The 20,077-nt window shown below is 39.3% G+C and overlaps 2 protein-coding genes and 1 pseudogene across 2 annotated transcripts; 1 reads left to right on the top strand and 2 right to left on the bottom strand.

Annotated features, from left to right (window-relative positions):
* Positions 1-7,284: 7,284 nt before the first annotated feature.
* LOC145896030 (uncharacterized) lies at positions 7,285-8,767 on the top strand. The gene is made up of 5 exons (XM_082984824.1): positions 7,285-7,337; positions 7,657-7,728; positions 7,988-8,065; positions 8,426-8,536; positions 8,667-8,767. Exons 1-5 carry the CDS (start codon positions 7,320-7,322, stop codon positions 8,703-8,705), a joined length of 318 nt encoding a protein of 105 aa, XP_082840950.1. The 5' UTR covers positions 7,285-7,319; the 3' UTR covers positions 8,706-8,767.
* A 3,711-nt stretch (positions 8,768-12,478) lies between these two features.
* Positions 12,479-18,110, bottom strand: LOC145895940 (uncharacterized; annotated as a pseudogene).
* LOC145894588 (uncharacterized) lies at positions 16,771-17,460 on the bottom strand. Its single transcript, XM_082983205.1, has one exon. It carries the CDS (start codon positions 17,452-17,454, stop codon positions 16,771-16,773), a length of 684 nt encoding a protein of 227 aa, XP_082839331.1. The 5' UTR covers positions 17,455-17,460.
* Positions 18,111-20,077: the final 1,967 nt, after the last annotated feature.

Below are 20,077 nucleotides of genomic sequence, written 5' to 3'. Positions count from 1 at the left end.
CGTATTCACGTCTCCAGAGAGGATGGCGAACGTCAAATTGCCATCAACTGTATGCGAAGATATTTACGCTTTTGGCATGGTCCTGTTTACGACGACAAGCCGACAGATGCCATTCGAAAACGACTTGGACATCCGAAAACTTATGGATAGTTACGGCATGGAGCACCCTAACATTAAATGCATACAGGCAAGTCCCATCAAGAACGAGCTGAAGAAAATGGTGTTGCAATGTTCATCACACATCCCAAAGCAACGACCATCGATACAAATTTTACAACAGACGTTGTTTAATTTGTTAAAACAGCAGAGCCTGATTAACATAAGCAAGGCGGTCTGCAAAGTTCATGAAGGCCTCTCAACACCGGATTTGCCAATTAAACCTGATGCAAGTTGGCCTCCATTAGATGAACAACCAGTGGTTTCAATGGGTATGCGTTTTTTTCTTATTACTAAAATGATGTTGGAAAGTCCCAAAAATAATGTTGGCCATTTTCCAACTGCTAGTGGACGAATATTTCAAGAACAAAAAGTGATAACTAGGACTGGCCTAGACTTCTACTTAATCAGCCAAGCAAGATGTTTTTTTTGAATATATATATTTCGCCTATGCGGCATCCTCAGTATTCTAAAAACAACAACAAGAATAATCGTAGTGATTAGCATCAATAGCACACATCAAGACTAACATCTTCAAGAACAAAATGTCTTTTGACTGATAGAGGTTGTTCAGTCTGGTAATCTTGCAATCCTTTGTTTTCCTGTACGCTTTTAACGAATGTTTTTGCCTAAATTATTTTCAAGAACCTTCAGGGAAGGATTATACACACGACAAGCCAGAGGATTCAAAGCTGGTGGATTCCGAAAATCCTTGCTGTCAGTAAATTTTAGACTTTATTTAGATGAAAACGAACTTGTGGCGTGAGCTAACAAGCTCATAAGTTTTATTAAAGCCCCAGTTGAAGGGTTTGCTAAAGTTGGTACTGACGAAAAGGGTTGGTACGAGCTAGCTTGGAGCTCCCACAAATTTTGCACTGACATAAATTTGATAGTTTTTATTCATAAAACGTTGGAATATCGAAAGGTAGGGAAAAAGTGACCTTCGTTGAACAAAAAATGTGACAAATTCCACTTAAGCTGAAACCAATTTTTACCATATTCATATTTTCTTTGCTATTTTAGATCCAACCGAGTCCGACGGTGACCCGACAACAAATCAAACGTAAGTGTAGATATTTTTTCCTCAATGCGAAACTTATCTCAGGCAGAAAGAGGAGGAAAATAAACAAACATTTATGAATTGTTATTATTTCTCATATTTTCTTCAAACATTAATTCTTGCATTTTGTTTTCTAGAAACGTCTACGCCACTGTCGATGACGACGTAGCACAAGGTACGATGTTGAGTTTCATTTTGCAACAACTTGTTTCGTTGTCTTCAACAGTTATGAAAACAATATTCATTCTCTAAGTATACCCTGTGGTTTATGTTGGTTAACTTTTAACGCTAGGCTGTGACCAATAAACGTCAAGCCAAGTTGATAAAATCCTGTGGTTAATTTTTTAAATCTTTTAAAGATGAACATACATACGACACACCTGAAGATTTCAACGAAGTGGATTTCGAAAAACCTTATCAAGGTATGGAAAACCTGGGACTTAAAATTTACTTCTTGACTCACTCGTATATAAATATATTTTTCTCACGCTCTACAGTTTAAGAAGATTTTTGGTTGCGGTTAAAGATTGGTATAATTGTTTTTTTGGTGCAAAATACAATCCAATATTGAGTAGGAATCTTTAACTTGGCGATTGCACGCCTCACATGGGAATTCGATTAAATACTATCGGAAATATGTTTAGAGGTCAGATCAACCGCCCTGTCCATTACCGCTACCCCACTTAATTATAATTGGTATTTTTATCTTGTCTGTAATTGCGTAGAGAACAGCCCAGATGTACGAGAAGCCACAGACTTAACAAAAACGCCGACAGGTAAGTGACAAAAAAGATCTTTATTCTAAATCTAAAATTACTGTGATATTTTCTGGAATATGAATTGAAATGGGACATAATGAGCAGCAAACAATGTTTTGCGCAGCAAAGCTGCAAGTCACTATCGATAAAGTCGCATGACATTTCCATTGATTAAACGAACCTTTGGACTGGGCTAACAGGCACGTGTTTACCCAAGTCCCAGTTGGAGTGTTTGCTAAAGATAACATTCAGACAAATATGTAACGTTGCATCAACTACATGCAGCAGCATGAGCAAAATAACTATGATTTACATGACTTTGTGGTTCCAAAAACTTTGTATAGTTTTCAAATATTGTCTAATTAAGCTTTTAGTTTTGTTTCAAATGATTTCTTCGCAAACACAACTCTCATCTCATCAGCTATACAAAATTGAAAGCTAGGGAAAAAGCGAACCCCGATTGCACAAATACTGTGATAAATTATAAGTACCAAACAAAAACCAATGAGTTGTGCAATGTTTTTGACCATATTCATATTTTCTTCGCTATTTCTGATTCAATCGAGTCCGACGGTGACCCGACAACAAATCAAACGTAAGTGTAGATAACTTTCCCTCTCATTGCGAAACTCATCTAAGCAGAAAGAGGAGAAAAATAAACGAACATTTATGAATTATTATTCCTCATATTTTCTCCAAACATTAATTCTTTCATTTTGTTTTCTAGAAACGTCTACGTCACTGTCGATGACGAAGTAACGGAAGGTACGATGTTGAGTTTCCTTTTGCAGAAACCCGTTTCGTTGTCTTTGACAGTCATATAAACAACATTCATTCTCTTAGTATACCCTGTGGTTTATGTTCGTTAACTTTGAACGCTCGGTTAAGGTGGATTTCGGAAAACCTTATCAAAGCATGCAAATAACTGGGACTTAAATTTGTTTGTTTCCCTATTCGTATATAAATATATTTTTCTCACACTCTACAGTTTAAGAAGTTTTTTGGTTGCAGTTAAAGATTGGTATAATTGTTTTTTTGGTGCAAAATACAATCCAATATTGAATAGGAATCTTTAACTTAGCGATTGCACGCCCCACATGGGAATTCGATTAAATACTATCAGAAATATGTTTAGTGGTCAAAGCAACCTTCCCGCCCATTACCGCTACCCCACTGAATTTTTATTAAAATTTAATATTGTCTGTAATCACTTAGAGAACAGCGCAAATATACGAAATGGCAAAGACGTAACGAAAACGCCAGAAGGTAAGCGACAAGAAAGGTTTAATCTAAATCTGAAATTACTGAAAAATCAATTAAAATGACCATGTGGCCTTAATTGCATTGCGTTTCCCTGTTTACTGGCGGTAAATATAGTTTTGAAAGATCAGTTAGATATAATTCATGCATTTGCAATGCATTGCAAACGTTATTTTGTGGTAATGCATTGCAAATGTTATATTTTTTGTGACCAGACATAACGAGCAGCAAACATTCTTTTGCGCAACAAAGCTCTCGGTAAAGTTGCATGACATTTACTTTGATTAAACGAACCTTTGGATTGGGCTAGTATGCAAATAAGTGTTTACCCAAGTCCCAGTTAAAGTGTTTGCCGAAGATAACTTTCAGACAAGTATGTAACGTTGCATCAACTACATGAAGTAGCATGAGCAAAATAATTATGATTTACATGGCTTTGTGGTTCCAAAAACTTTGTATAGTTTTCAAATATTGTCTAATTGTGCTTTCAGTTTTAATTGTTTCAAATGGTTTCTTCGCAAACACAACCCTGTGGTTTATGTTTGTTAACTTTTAACGCTTGGTTTTGACCAATAAACGTCAAGCCAAATTGATAAAATCCTGTGGTTAATTTTCTAAATCTTTCAAAGATGAACATACATACGACACACCTGAAGATTCCAAAGAAGTGGATTTCAGAAAACCTTATCAAGGTATGGAAAAACAGAGACTTAAAATTTGTTTGTTTCCATATTCGTATGTAAATATATTTTACTCACACTGTGCTGTTTAAAGATGTTTTTATCTTGTCTGTAATTGCGTAGAGAACAGCGCAAATGTACAAGATGCCTCCGACTTAAAGGAAACGTCAACAGGTAAGTGACAAAAAAGGCCATTATTCTAAATCTGAAATTGTTGGTGTTCTGGAATATCAATTGAAATGAGAATGTAGCGTAATGTGCGTCTTTCACATTGAAATGTTTACTGGCGCTAGATGATGTTTGAAAGTTGTTTTTCTGTTATTCAATGTTTATTTCCTATGAAATGCAAATGTTTTTTTTATTTGATATTGACCAACCAGAAGATGATCATACATACGACACACCAGAAGTTACAGAACAATTGGAATCCGAAAAACGTCCGGGTATAGAGTAATTTAATTGTACGCTTACTCTTATATTCATAGACAACAAATAAATCCAGTTAAGAAATTCTGACTCAGGGTAAAAATATCAACTCTAGGAATGAAGCCTAAACAAGTGATTGACTGACAAACAAAAATAACTTGGATAATTGGCAAGAGATTGTTGAAAGCCCAATTCTCTGAGAAATTACGCAATATGTAACTTACACTAAACCACCCCAAACGTTTGCTTTCCTATCAAATAAATTGTTGTCCAAATGTTCGGCTCTAACTGCTGATACCATTGAAATCGTATTGATAACGTCTTCCACCCGATGGCAAATATATTATTTAAAACTTTTTTCACACTGACTCCACAATCGTGAATGTATATGCAAGTTTTTTGCAAAATTTGTTTGTTTGAGTAGAAATACCGAACTAAGCGATTGTATTCGCTGAAGGGGATATTGAACTAAGCAGAAATACATTTAGAGGTCAAAGTAACCGCCCTCCCCATTACCGCTACCCCACTGAATGTTTATTAAAATTTATTATTGTTTGTAATCACTTAGAGAACAGCGCAAATATACGAGATGGCAAAGATGTAACGAAAAAGCCAGAAGGTAAGCGACAAGAAAGGTTTAATCTAAATCTGAAATTATTAAAATATCAAATTAAATGACCATGTGGCTTAAATTGAGTTTCCCCGTTTACTGGCGGTAAATATAGTTTTGAAAGATCAGTTAGATATAATTCATGCATTTGCAATGCATTGCAAACGTTATTTTGTGTTAATGCATTGCAAACGTTGTTCTGTGTTAATGCATTGCAAATGTTATTTTGTGTTAATGCATTGCAAATGTTATTTTTCTGTGACAAGACAAAATGAGCAGCAAACACGAAGAGGTGATCATTGTTGGTCACTGAGTGCCCGTGGCATCTTGGTGCGTATAATGACTCATAAAGCCCCAGTCTCTATTGAGACCGTGGTTGATAGAGTCAAATTTTTCGATGTGGCGTTGTTCTGCCGTCTCTCTCGCTGGTCTAGTTCTTCTCTTAACCCTCTGTAGCACCATGACCCTCAAGTCTTCAACACTGTGGTCAGGCTCGTTGAAATGCCCTACGAGACACAACAACTACGAGAAACCGGTAGGAGCTCATTTCAACGAGCCTGACCACAGTGTTGAAGACTTGAGGGTCATGGTGCTACAGAAGGTTAAGAGAAGAACGAGACTAGTGAGAGAGACGGCAGAACAACGCCACATCGAAAAATTTGACTCTATCAACCACGGTCTCAATAGAGGCTGGGGCTTTATGAGTTATTATACGCACCAAGATGCCACGGGCACTCAGTGACCAACAATTATCACCTCTTCGTGCGTTTTTCCTTTTTTTCTTCCTTGTTTTTAGCGCTGTTTCCGCATTTTATTTGACACGTTATTTGCTGCACCTGATGAAGCGAGATTAATCTCGCGAAAGCTCGTGCCATTAAATTAGTTTCATAGTCAGTCTCTTATAAAAGCAGTGCACAAGCAAGCATATAGTCATAGACTGACACGACAAATTGAAGAAATTGAATTGTGTAAAGTAGTTTCCTGGAAATACTATAAATCAAAAGCGAGGAAAAAATGGCTTCGTTTAAAGAAATGATGCGGTAATATTTTTTGGTTCACCAAATCCAATTGTAACTCAGTATGGTCAAAATCATGTTCCGCAGAGCACATCACAATCTTCATTTTTTCAGTTGTTGTTTAAGATTTTTTTATTTAAAGTATAAATTTGTTGGGAAGGTAAGCTATTGGTGGATGGCGTATGCTTTTCGCAAAATTCCTTGTACAAACGACGAGCAAAAAAAACATTTTTTTTAGGTGAGAGCACTCCGGTGGATAGCTTGTCCCCAATTGACACGTAAGTAACAATAAAGTATCAGTAGAACTAACCAAAAAGGTTATTGTTCAAACAATTATACAGTATTTGTACATTTATAAATTAAAAACCATGTATCGCTGAACAACGAAAAAAAATAGATGTGTGTTTTACCACCAGTCATAAACCTTTAATATGCTGTAAGCCTTTTCCTTCAAAATGATTCAAACAAAGTTGCATAGATACTTAAAAAAAATGAATGACACTATAGGGGTATAACCAATTACATAAAACACACACGACAGAATAACGGTTGGTATATGTATGCGTCCAATAAATTACTTTGCAAAAAGAAAAAAAAATTCCTGCGACAAATTCGTAAATTTTTTTTGTTAGGTCACGGAATTTTGTTCGTCCAATACCTGCAGTCCGGAAAAACTTACAGGCAAGTTGAAAACAAGTAATTGCGAACAAACGAACAACATTTCAGCTCTTGCATTTTTGATCACAGAAAATAAAACAGACAATTACCGAAACTGTGCGAAAGGGCGCAACAAAACTTACAGGTAAATCATAAAGTTAGTTCGCAAATTGCATAGCAAAACTTTTGAGAGAATTGCACTTCATACTGTAAGTTTGTGACTATCTTTATCCTATGGTAAACCATTATCGTCCAATGAATATTTGCGGTTGACATCATCCTCTGCCTGATCCCATGCCATTTTGTAATATGTAAATCACATGACAATTCATGCCGACAATCCGTGACTAACAGCATCACGTGAGAATAATTCTCCCATCATATCATTTCCTGACCGCTTTCTAACCATCTGTTAATATCTCAGGCGAAGCGACAAAAAACGATGAAAAAGTGACAACTGACGGCAGTACAGCTGTCGGGGGTATTAACATAGTCAAATGATTCTTTTTTTTTGAAAATTGCTATTTTAATATTTACAAGTAGCACTGAAGAATAACTTAGAAGTTTATTAGTTTCGTGAATTACCGGCTGTTATATCCACGACAATTACTTTTGCAATAGAAACGACACATTTCTTACCATCGCGGGACACCCAGAAAATATCGGTCTCTTCCACCACCGACGGCTTTGGTAGCGATGAGGACACTTGGAATAGTAAATATAGCACTAGTTTCCTTATAAAACTTTTGTAGTACACCTACATTTATTTGCAACATTAAGACATATATTCAATCCACGTTACACCATAATTATTTTAAATTGCGAGCACAAAGATACTGGCTCAAATTACATGCTACCTGTTTTCTTTTTTTAAATGTTTTCTGCAGTATGGGACAGTCTTCTTGTTCTCAGAATTATGCGTAAATTCCTGGTTAGTGATCCTAACACGAATTTTTTTTATACAGTTCTGGAAGCATATTGTGGTTCATTTCGACACTTTGTTATTCTTCACATTGATTATCATGTTTTTAAGGTTTTTCTGATTTTGACGAAAGTGCTTGTGACGAAGCCCATGAGCAAGAAGAATCTTGGGAGGATAAAAATGGTAAAATACCCTGTGGAATTATGTTACACATTTCAGATTAATCTACTAGAGCAATACAATCTGTTTGCAAGTAGAACTAATTTAAAAAAATCTGTCAAACTGCTGTTAATTGCAATAAAAAGATGAGCGCAGATTTTCAATGGAGCGTATATGAAAAACAAAAACCTGTGATAATTTTAGTCTGAGCGTAAATTTTCACTAACATTGAATTCAAAGCTCTTTCTTTTACTCAAAACCTGACAAAAACCAAACAAAACAGAAAACAGCCAGCGTGTTAATTGCAATGAAACATTCGTCAAGTTACCAATTGAAACGGCAGTATCAGCAACTTTCCCAGGTATGACAAAATTTTTCTTGAGTTTCAACGTCATCACACCTTTGTTTAACAACCTGTGTACTACACAGGAAATACGATTAACACAAATGAGCATAACGATTTTGAAGAAAATGCTCTTTGTCACTATCTAGTGTTCAGAAAATCGTTACGAATATGCGGTAACAAATTTGTTACAAAAATTGTTAAGAGAAAAAAAATTAAAAATTACTCGGAAACAATTTTGTAGTTTCAAAACAAAATTCGTTTCGGCGAAACGGTTTTGGAAACGATTTTTTCAATCGCAACCATTTTTACTTTGTCTGCCGAACCCTGTGTACTACACAGGAAGTACCATTAACACCAGGAAATTCTGTTTCATAGATGCTCTTCTACAACCAAATTTACCGACAACTTCCACGGACAAAGGCCTCCCTCGTTTTAAAAAAGAAGAAAATGAGACGGATATGCTTCCAGATGAGAAAACTACTAGAAGTACGTTTCATGGTTGCCTGATCGTGTGCAGTCAATAGTGCAGCTTTTTCTATTTCTTGTGATAGCTGCATGATAACGATAACTTTTCTTTTAGAATTGTAAGACTAGTTTCTGATTATTTTTCTTGCAGAAATGGGCAAACGCACTCCTCCCGGTTACATTGAAATGAAAGTCACTCCGGGAAATAAGTCCAACGTACAAAGATTTGAACACTATGACATCTTTGAGGGAAGCGTTGCACAGAAAAGAAAAGTATTTGAAAGTAAGATGTGCAAAAACAACTAGCTAGGTTACTGCATTGTTAATAATAATTTACTCCAATGCAAACTTTGTTCAGTTTATTTGTTTAGTGTATTCCGCAAAACAAACTAGATACACTTACGCCCATCAATTGCTTGTTTTTACTTTTAGCGGGTGATACTGACAAGAGAACAAGAAGTCCCATGTTCACAGGAGTTTCAGGAAATTCAAGAGACCTACCTCCGCCAATTCCACCCAAACCGAGGCAGGTGTATGACTCTCAAGGTGTATGACTGTATTCAAACAAATTATCAAAACGGGAGAAATTGTTTTTTCTTGTTGTAATAGGCATTTACACTTTGGCTTTTTCATATACAATTATTTTGCGTACTTACACCTTTACTCACCACTGCTCATTCAATGTTGAATTTAAACGCCTATGTAGATTTTTGAAAATTTGAAAAAAACCTAGCATATTTTTTTTCTTTTTCAGGATGCTGGGCAACAAAACAAACGCTTCGCCAATGCCAGTTAGCGGTAAGAAAAATGCAAACATGTTTGGCAAGTGCTTGAAAAATAATCGCTTGTTGTTTTTTTGCAGAGGAAAAAGCACCAAAGCCACCCAGAGTTGGAGAAGCGGTTTATGATCACGTAGCCCAGAAGAAAATGACTGACAAACCTGCATACAAAGGTACACCAAGTCTATTCGTTACCAGCTGTATCACGTGGCACATTTAATGGTTTATGTAATAAACGTCTCTGTTTATTTTTACAAACAGAACGGGTGCGACCTGCAAATTAAATTTTTGTTACTTTACAGCTATGCTAAGCGTGACCTACCAAAGTAGCAATTACAAAAAACGACTGGACTACTTTTTTAAAGAAAGAGGTACGATACTAATATGATTGTTAGACAAAACGACTTTCATTTATTACATTCAATATATACATATAAATGCAATTTATCTTACAGATTTCAGCTTGTACACTTCACTCTCGCAACTACTGAAAGTCCGAGGTCTAGCAAAAAACAGCCTAAAAAAGATAAACCACAAAGACACGGAAAAATACACCTCTTACATGGCGAGAAAAATATGCAAGTCTAAAGAAGAACACGACAAGTACGAAGAACCGAAGGAGGAGTTTCAGGTGACAGAACAAACCTGTCAGAACTTGTTTGAGTTTTCAGTGCAGGAGCGAGCAAACGAAAAATATGCAGATGCGGCCATTTTTTTCATGGTGACAGTAAAATGCTTTGAGAAGTTGAATAACCGAGAAACTGTCGTAATTGGAATGCGGGAGTGTTTAAAAGAATTAGCAGTTTTGGCAGAATACATGTTCGGGAACGTAAATATGAGTAAAATACCTAGCTCCATAATCCTGCCATTTATGACAAGATCCACCAGTAGATTGGAAATGGTCGCCTCGCTGAACAAAGACGTGAAAACACTTGCGGAAACCGAGTGTTTGTATTTTGTTGGTCGCGTTGAGTTGATGTTGGGTGACCTCATCAAAGCAGAAGCGACGTTGGCGACAATTACAACAGACCCCCCACTTAGGGTTAAGAATCTCTCAATACTTGCACAATGTCATGAATTGCTCGGGGATGTTTATACGAAAATGATAGAAGATAATTTTTGTGAAGCCGAAGACGAGTGTGTCTATACTGTACTTACTTACAATATGCAATGCAATCTCACCTACGAATCCTTCTGTAAGAAAGCAGAAAGAAATTTCAACAAAGCAATAGAATTATACCAAAGATGTGTTGATAGATCAGGTGTTGAAAAACCTCACTTGGAGAAAATTTGCAATGATAAATTGCAGTCGTTGCAAGTTTTGTACGCTAGCACAGACCCATATGGAACTTTTTGATAAATTATAAATAATACATTCATAGTTCAGGATATTAGCAATTACCTGAAACGGATGTTTAAGATTTTTGTATGTTTGTGCTGAATTTATATATTTCGTAATTTCAAAAGTGTTTCGTGTTTTTCAGTGATCTTGATTTGATATTATGATTAATAAAATGCATACAATCATTTAGAAAAGCTTCGCTACACCAAGAATCAGTGTAAGAGTTATCTTTTCCCAAGGCTCAAAGAGAGGTGCAATGATGGTCGGTGAAGGTCGTTTATTCTGCTGCCCAGTTACCAAACTGAATACATGAGAGTTGACTGGTCAAAATCACGTGGTTTGGCAATGACGACAGGCGCTGGAAGAAAAACAGCCATTGACATGGCTTCTAGCCTCATTTCACATAAAATGGTGCTTGGTAGTGTGTGGACTAAACAAAATGTTTTAATTACAATCTGTGTCGAGTTAACAATTAATCACTAAACGTGTGCATTTGCGCAAAGGGAGATTTTATTATAATTGACCAAATTTGCATTGGCCTAATAAGCGAGTACGTTAATGTTGATTGCGGTTACAAATGATTTGCTTATGCTCAAACTATAGGTTAGTCCGCTGACAAATCAAAATATCACGTACACATCGTATGTCGGTAGTTGGTTCCTGTGAGTAAGGAAAGTTCATTGGAGTAAACAAAGCGGTTTCGACATGTTGGTAAATGTTTGCTTCTACCGATCCTAAGTCAAACTATGGCCCCCATTATGATTTTGTTCGGTCTGCGACATAAATACGACAAAACGGTTGGCCTTTATTTGCAGGACTCCCAGTTTTATTTAAGCAAGTTATATGCGCTGGTTAGACACATCACTATATATCATCATGATATCCAAATGCCGTGAATTAAAATTCCAAACAATTCAAAATCAATCCTTATAAAAAATGTGCAACCGTATTTAATGAACTTTTTTTGAGCACAAATTAACTTTGCTCTTCAGTATATAAATTCCAGGTGCCGTTGTTTCTTACAATCAAACTGTGATTTATTGAGTTTTGCTTTGACACCAGCGCATTTGGTTGATTCCACGCAAAAGTCTGAGATAGTTCGCTTTTTTAGGTAAATATATTGATTCTTCAAGCAGAGGTGGTAATTTTGAAACCAAACCTTTATTTGTTTGTTTTTTTTACGCTCGATGTCAGAAAAAAACAAAACGAGACACTCGTTTCTTGGTAAAATCTATGAAATATATGATCTCTGAATATACAACACTATAATAAAATGAAGCAAATTGGTACAGAAAAAAGTTCAGTGAAAATTAATTAAGCCTCCAATATACAAAACAGGCAGCAGTTGTAGGTGTCCCAACCCCTAGGCATCGATTATTCATGAAGTAATTAAACCGGCGACATATCTTATCTGTTATGCCTGCCAATCCAATCAAGGCCTAGTTATTGTTGTGGGAACGCACACAATATCGCTCTCATTAAATGAGGCGTCTTTTATTGCAGTTACACAGAGGTGTGTATTAGCCACAACGTATCCAACGTAAAAATGTTGCTATGGCGTCCAAAATTAGTGTGAAAAATGTGCGAATCAAAAAGACATTTGAACTATATGAAGTTTTCAAGTTCGAAACAAACGCAGTAAGTTTGACACTGAGCAAAAATGCACAAGTTAATCTCTATCGCCGCTTGTGTCCCCACTTTCTATTTGTATTGCCGCTAGGGGCGCTGTCGTCGTGCTGTTTCAAACGCGTGTCTTGTGACCTCGAAACCAGACGTTCGTGTGTGGATTGGACCAAACAAGAAATAAGAGGGGTTAGTAGTTTTGTTGGCGAGAATTGTCTGCTAACTTGTCCAATAAATAATCGCATACAAGCAATAGGAGAACAACACACACAAACAGAAGAGAGATATTTGTAACTCCCTTTCGATCCGCTGCATCACCAGATTCTCCCTTCTCCATTCATTTGCCAAATCACCTCCTTTATTCTTATGAGGAAAAGGGACTTTTGGCACAGCGACACCAAGAAATTCACGCAGAGGTTGCCACCCTTGCGTTACTTCATGAACCAACAACTGCTTTTCGGGTACAACCTACATATAAGGTTGTAGGACTGACATAGAATATCTGTAATTGATCAGCTAAGTTGGTTTTGATATTGCAGATACAGCTGTCAAGTTGGCTCTTCTGACAGCTAATAAACAAATGTATAATCAAAGACCCACCTGTTTCACATTGCGTTCATGCCTTCTTTTTGCACGTATTAAAGCTTTATCATGGAGGTAAACTTTGGTACCTCACAAGAGGATTGGCTGAATGATAATAACGTTTTTGTTTGTTTGCAATGAATTGTTACATTAATGTAAGCAGAGGATGTATGCTATTTTAATCAAACAAATTTTTAAAAATGTCATTCTTCAATTTTACTTTTGAAAATGGCAAAATACAGCATAAACATGTATATACATTAAACCACTATTAATATTTGATGTGAAAGTGTTGTCCAACCACAAAAAGCAAAAATAATTACTGCAAATTGCCCCATAATTTTGTCCCTTCGCGCCGGTGTAGGTTAAAGTGCATGCAAGTCGAAACATTAAGTCATTGCTCAGCTGATCCATTTGATTTTTGAAGCTTTTGACCCATTTCTCTTCTTGGCGAGTCGTCAAAATAACCTTAAAAATTAAAAAGCTGTTTTAAGAGGAAACTAGGACCAAGACATGCATTGCTTCATACAGTTTAAATACTTGCAAGAGATCATACCATGCCATTGTAGCGAGGTGTTTATTCGAGGTACAAACTAATGGAATGACACAATGGGCGAATAAACCACGAGGGACGAGAGTAAAAGAAAAAAGGCAATTTGTCCGGTTCGCTGTAGGAGCGCAAACGTAGTTAGAGAGGCCGCTACATGACCCCCCTCCAGAAACGGACATATATCAACACTGAAAACGAAGTGGAATACGAATGTTGCCCCGCGTGCGCGTGTGTCTGCCTGAATGTGAAAAGTTGGGCTGGTGCTCCGGTGGGCCCAGTGATGTATGCGAGGGTTCAGGTGGAACCAGAAAAGGCGGAGTCGAAGTGTGCGAAACCGGCTCGGACAGCCCCGGGTCGGATGGCGGTGGGTGGTGCGTTGATGTCGGGGGTCGACCGCGGCGAGGAGGCACAGCCACCTGTACCGGTTGTGTGAGGTCGACATGTGCAGGCTTCACACGGTCGATGGAAACGACCTGATTGTGTCCACCAATGGCAAGCGTAAAAGTCTTGCTATTGCGATCAAGGACGCGATATGGGCCATCGTATGGCGGCGTAAGCGGGGGTCGGTGTCCATCTTTGCGTACAAAAACGTACGGGGTCGTGCTTAACGCTTGTGGGAGCATTGTGCGAACGGAACCATGGCGTGACATCGATGTCGGCACCAGTTGACGCACTGTGTCCCTCAACGATGGAATGACATCTTGAGGGGTAGGAAAGGATTGGCCGAAACGGAAGAAATCGCCGGGTACCGTTATGGTAGAACCGTAAACAAGTTCGGCCGATGATGCCTGCAGGTCTTCTTTGGGAGCAGTCCGGATGCCAAGCATAACCCACGGGAGCTGGTCTACCCAGTTGGGGCCTGCTAGCCGTGCCATTAGGGCGCTCTTCATATGCCGATGAAATCGCTCCGCAAGGCCATTAGCCTGAGGGTGAAACGCAGTTGTTCGGTGTAGTTGGATTCCCAGAAGTTGGGTGAAAACCGTCCATAACTCCGAGGTAAACTGGGGGCCGCGATCCGATGTGAGGTCGGAAGGAATCCCGAAACGAGAAACCCAATGGAACGCAAAGGCTCGTGCACACGTCAGGGTGGTTGCATCTGGCATAGGAATTGCTTCCGGCCATCTGGTAAAACGGTCAACAATGGTAAAAAGGTACCTGTTTCCCTGTGAAGGTGCGAGAGGACCGACGATATCGACGTTGATCTGTTGAAAACGTGCACGACAGGGTGGGTAGTTCGCCAGAGGCGCACGAGTGTGGCGCTGGACTTTTGCCCTTTGACAGTGGATGCACTGTCTCGCCCAAAGGGTGACCTGGCGGCGTAAGCCGTGCCAAACAAACTTGGATGCGACAAGTTTGCGTGTAGACCGTATCGACGGATGCGATAAACCATGTATTATGTCAAAAATTTTGCGTTGCCATGATGTTGGAACAACTGGACGGGGTGAGCCGGACGAGACGTCACAGAGGATGGTGGTCCCGGATTGATCGAGCTGTATGTCCTCTAGTTTAAGGTTAGTGACAGCAGTGCGATACGCTTGAACTTCGGGAGAGGACTGAGCGGCTGCCAATGACGAATAATCCAAATCCAGAGGTAGTCGAACAGCATCAATGGAACCGCGCGAGAGTGCGTCGGCAACGTGGTTTTGCTTGCCTGCGATGTGTCGCACGTCTGTGGTAAACTCTGAAATCGCGGTTAAATGACATTGTTGTCGCGATGACCATGGAGCTGACACTTTAGTAAAAGCAAAAGTCAAAGGTTTGTGATCCGTGTAAGCGGTAAACACGCGACCTTCCAGAAAATATCGAAAGTGACGAATGGCAAGGTGCAAGGCGAGTAGTTCTCTGTCAAAGGCACTGTATTTCTGCTCGGGTGGTCGTAAACGTTTGCTGAAAAAGGCCAGTGGGCGCCAGGCATTGTCAATAAATTGTTGGAGGACAGCTCCAATGGAATGCTGTGACGCATCGGTAGTTACAGCGGTCGGCGCATCGGGTAAAGGGTGGTGCAACAGTGTGGCACGGGCTAGGGCGACTTTTCCCTCTGAGAAAGCCGAATTTAGCTTGTCACTCCAAATCAACTTTGTAGGATTGCCCGAAAGTGATTCGTAGATTGGTGACATTATGCGTGCAGCCCCAGGAATAAAACGATGGTAAAAGTTTACCATACCTGCGAATTCTTGGAGTCCTTTGATAGTAGTAGGGCGAGGGAAATTCTGAATGGCTTCAACCTTGTTGGGAAGAGGTCGTGCACCGTTGGTGTCAACCCGATGTCCCAGAAAATCAATTTTGGATACTCCAAACTGGCATTTGCCGAGGTTAATGACGAGACCATGATCTGAAAGCTGCTTAAAAAGGCGTTTTAAATGGTCGTAGTGCTCGGAGAGGGACTTGCTTGCGACGAGTATGTCATCTAGGTAGACGAACACAAAATCCAAGGATTGACATACCGTGTCCATAAGTCGCTGGAAGGCTTGTGCCGCGTTTTTCAAACCAAAGGGCATGCGAAGAAATTCGAAAAGGCCAAAAGGCGTGATAACCGCCGTTTTCGCAATATCATCCGGTGCCACAGGAACTTGGTGATAGCCGCGAACAAGGTCAATTTTGGAGAAAACTCGACATCCGGCCAAACGAGCCGAAAAATCTTGGATGTGGGGGATAGCGTAACGATCAGGCTGGGTAGCAGCGTTAAGACGGCGGTAATCGCCGCATGGGCGCCACCCACCGGACGACTTTGGTACCATGTGCAGGGGCGAAGCCCATGGACTGGATGAGCGTCTAATAATTCCCAGTTGTAGCATGTTGTGAAATTCCTTCTTAGCGCGGGCGAGCTTTCCGGGAGGAAGTCGTCGAGCGCGAGAGTGCACGGGTGGTCCGCTGGTGGGGATGAAATGCTGAACTCCATGCTTAGGAAGCGACTGCGAGAAATGGGGAGAAGCTATCCCTGGAAATTCAGCCAACATTCGAGCATAGACCGATGTGCCTGCGGAAATGGCGTTAAGGTGGGGAGCCGATTGCGCTGCTTTGCCCAGTTTACTGCTGGAGAAGGTTTCGGCGTTGATTAGGCGTCGGTGCTTGAGGTCAACCAGAAGGGAATTTGCCCGCAGGAAATCAGCGCCGAGTAACGGCCGGGAAACTTCGGCCAGAACAAATTTCCATTGAAATTTGCCGGGAGGAAAATTCATGGTGACTAGACGTGAACCGTACGTCCGGATGTGAGTACCATTAGCAGCGACTAGAGCCTTTCCAGGAGGATTGGTGCGGCGCTCTAGTCCCGTGGGAGGTATGACGCTTATCTCGGCGCCGGTGTCAACAAGAAAATTACGACCCGCTGAGCTATCCCACACAAAGAAAAGACTACTAACTGCGCCGGCCATCGTAGCAACTAATGATGGCCGGCCTCGTCGTTTCCCTGCAGTGCACAAGGGGGGCGGCACTTTATCGCATCTTTGCCGAAGCGACGATGATAAAAACAAAGCGACTTCGGATCGGGCATTATCTGTGGCAAACCTGATGAAGACTTGGAAGGTTTGCTGCGACGCACGTTGGAAAGTGCGAAATCCGTAGACGGCTGACTTCCTGTCCATATCGCATCAGCTTTGCGTGCTAAGAGTCGCGAATCACGAAACTCCTCTCCTATCAGTCGTGTCCGTACATATTCTGGCAAGCGCTCCAAGAACAGTTCTTGAAAAACAAAGCATTCCTTTTCATCACCAAGCAAAGCCAGCATGTCATCCATTAAAGCGGATGGCATTCTATCGCCCAAAGGGGGCATGTGCAGTAGCTGCCTGGCCCTCTGCGAACGCGTAAGACCAAAGGTGTCAATCAATCGTGCTTTAATTGACTCGTACTTGTCATCATTGGGCGGATTGTCCAGCAGGTTGAGTAGACGCTTTGCTGTGTCCTGATCTAAGGCCGAAACGACAAAATAGTACTTCGTCTGATCGCCTGTAATGTTTTTCAGAGCGAACTGCGCCTCGGCTTGCCGAAACCAAACTCGTGGCTGAGCTGTCCAAAACAAAGGTAGCTTGATGGCTACAGCGTTCTCTGAGTTTGCGGTTTCATTCATAATGCAAAAAAACGTTTTTGCACGCTCGGGGTCACCAAATGTAGCGAGGTGTTTATTCGAGGTACAAACTAATGGAATGACACAATGGGCGAATAAACCACGAGGGACGAGAGTAAAAGAAAAAAGGCAATTTGTCCGGTTCGCTGCAGGAGCGCAAACGTAGTTAGAGAGGCCGCTACACCATCCCTAAATGGCTGACAATATGTAAAATATAGGTGTAATGTTTTTCGTGGCTAAGATTATAGAAATCATAATACATAATAAAATTACAACCTCCACAAACAAATTGCATGAACCTTTTTTACACCTCTGCCTAAAATCTTAATTGTTCACCTTTACATCTGGAAAAGCATCAAATATTTCCTCCCAGTAAGCATGGAGTGTCAACTGCAGCATCAACATTCTCATACATTTGCCTCATGTCCTCCATATTAAACCCATGTATGACTTGCCTCTTCCAATCCTCACCGAGGTAATAAAAGTTTTCCAAAAAATCATACACCTCATACCCCAGAACTCTCAAAGCTGTTGCCATTGTCTTGGTTCCGGTTTTGGTCAAACCAGCCACCAACACTTTCATTTTGCTGATAATTACTTGTTGGCAGTTAAAAGCATTACGCTACTGTGTCTTTGTAACACTTATATCCAGGGATGTAGTTGGCAATTTGATAGGTTACAAAACTCTGGTTGGTAAAAAATCTTGACTTGTTCTGAATGTATGTAAATGCTGCACAATCAACTATTTTATGATTAGCCTGATTAATAACACTTCTTTATATAAAGCCTCATAAATGCTTGAGGCAAACAAAAAACTAGTTGCGGGCGTACAAAGAATACATGACTAACAGAATTGCACATTTTTTCAAAATTTTATCCAATACATTTTTGCACGTGTTTCGTGTTGCATATTTCCAGTGACAAACAAAAACAAACAAACAACGTTCTCTTATGTTTTTGTCACTATTTAGGGAACCCCCCTAAAAGTTTAGCACCATAGCGCCCTCTATGTTTAGCACTGATGCAGAAACGTTACCTTCGTTTTTACGTTAAATCTTATCAACGCCTTTATAAATTTTATAGATTTTCTTTTTTGTATACAAATTCTTACGTGCAAAATGTATGCAATGGTGACCAAAAAATAAACAGATTGAATTGAATTTGTGAATTGGTCTGCATGCGTTTACTGAACTCAAAGCAAAGTCAACGAGTCGATTTATGATCACGCAACTCATCGCGAAATGTTTGCTTTCACATTGATATTGACTAACAGTTGGTTGCCGCAACCAAGTTAGTTGCTCTTTGTTCAGTGCACGTGCTTCACTAGATATGCAATTGACCTTTGCAACACGTCTGTTAGCCTACTTCAAATATTAAATCAGTAGTTCTTTCATACAATTAACAGGTGTGTGTGTGCTTCCATGTCAATGCAGTTTAGGATTTTTGCAATTTAGAAATTATTTTTTAACCTTCTGAACAAAAGTAGCTTTTTGGACAGATGAAATAGGAGACGACAACATTTGCGAAGAACCCAGCAGGTAAACAACAAAAAAATAAACTTAATAAAAAAATCTTGACTTCTGCATAAACCAGGGGGTTTATTCCAAATGTAAACAACTTAGTTTATCGGTAATTCTTCGTAACCGTGCGGTTTCAACTAAATCCAACTTGTTTCACTATTTTTAACTTTCAGATAAAACGACAAACGTAACTTTATCGTGTGCAACTACCAGTATTTCAAAACATATTAAAACTAATAACTATACATTTCTTTTTTTACCAGGAGTAAAACAGCAATATGGACGACACCTACGAACATCTTGGTACAAAATTTCTGCTCAAAACTTTTTCTGGAAATTCACACGTTTTTTTATTCATGGGAGATTTGTATTTTTCTTAAATGAAGATATTTTAATTTGATATTTGGCACATAGTGTTGCAGCACATAGTTGTGTAGCTAAACACATAGTTTTGTTCCCTGACAAACCAAGCTATCACCTAACACAAGCTGTGTGTCAATAGTTTGTTCCAACAAGTAGGGAAATTTCAATGAAGTAAACAAAGCGGTTTGCACGCCAAGTTGCGAAACGTTTGCTCTTACCATGATAATTTTTGACTTTGTACCCAACCAGTTACACTGTATGAGGTTTAAACGTCCATATACTGACATTTCTCCTTGATATAAAATCTATGTGTATACAAACTTCGGGGTGACTCTTTGACATTGTGACGATACTATTACGTCATAGTTTTGATTGACTGCTACAACCTTCAATGGTATACAATTACAACAACCTACACAGTTTCAAATCGTTTTGTTACTGGAATTTTGTTATAAAAGCCTGTTTTGCGCAGAGAAAACAACACGTAAGACCCCAAATGTCAGTGTACCGGTTTATGAATACATAGCCCAGAAGAAAATGAACGACAAAGCAATCTTCACAGGTACAAAAAATCTTTACAATACAAAACACGAATCCTCTTTGACATTTTTGTCTTATATTATTTACTATGGCTTACGCAACTCAGTAGTCGCTAAAGTTTATTTTATAAACAGCTGAGGCAAATGTTACTTACAAAAGTTGCAACTACCAGAAAAGGTTGGAATCCTTCTTTAAAAAAAGAG

The sequence above is a fragment of the Ascidia mentula genome, chromosome 3, assembly GCF_947561715.1.
Source record: "Ascidia mentula chromosome 3, kaAscMent1.1, whole genome shotgun sequence".
Lineage (NCBI taxonomy): Eukaryota > Metazoa > Chordata > Ascidiacea > Phlebobranchia > Ascidiidae > Ascidia > Ascidia mentula.
This window is presented reverse-complemented; position numbering and strand designations above follow the sequence as displayed.